General features: G+C 42.2%; 1 protein-coding gene across 1 annotated transcript in view; it reads left to right on the forward strand.

Annotated features, from left to right (window-relative positions):
* Positions 1-308, forward strand: part of LOC119582062 (protein SMG5-like) — a gene marked incomplete in the record, with an annotated part of 14,949 nt that overhangs the window by 12,300 nt on the left and 2,341 nt on the right. Inside the window, 1 exon segment of the mRNA XM_037930302.1 lies at positions 44-215. Coding sequence (XP_037786230.1) covers positions 44-215 — 172 coding nt within the window.

Here is a 308-nt window from a genome sequence, read left to right on the forward strand (position 1 = left end):
CGATAAAGATTCTTCAAAGCATTTTTATTTCTTTCCCAAACAGTTATTGATTTACTGGACCAACAAAAGCGCGAAAGCTTGGGCGCTCGAGATGCCATTCGCTGGTTAGAGATCAAGTTCCGCCATGGTTCAAGATTCATCCGCTCACAGAGGCCTCATGAAAGGACTCACCTTCCGCTCATCAAATACCCGAAGCGCAAGGACAAAGAAGCTTGGTAAGTGACTTAGTCGATCTTTTGACTTTTCCATTTTTTCGAGTTTAGAGATTAAGTAACAATCCCATTCTACCGGGAAAGTCTATAGTATTC

This window comes from Penaeus monodon, chromosome 15, assembly GCF_015228065.2.
Source record: "Penaeus monodon isolate SGIC_2016 chromosome 15, NSTDA_Pmon_1, whole genome shotgun sequence".
NCBI classification, from domain to species: Eukaryota; Metazoa; Arthropoda; class Malacostraca; order Decapoda; family Penaeidae; genus Penaeus; species Penaeus monodon.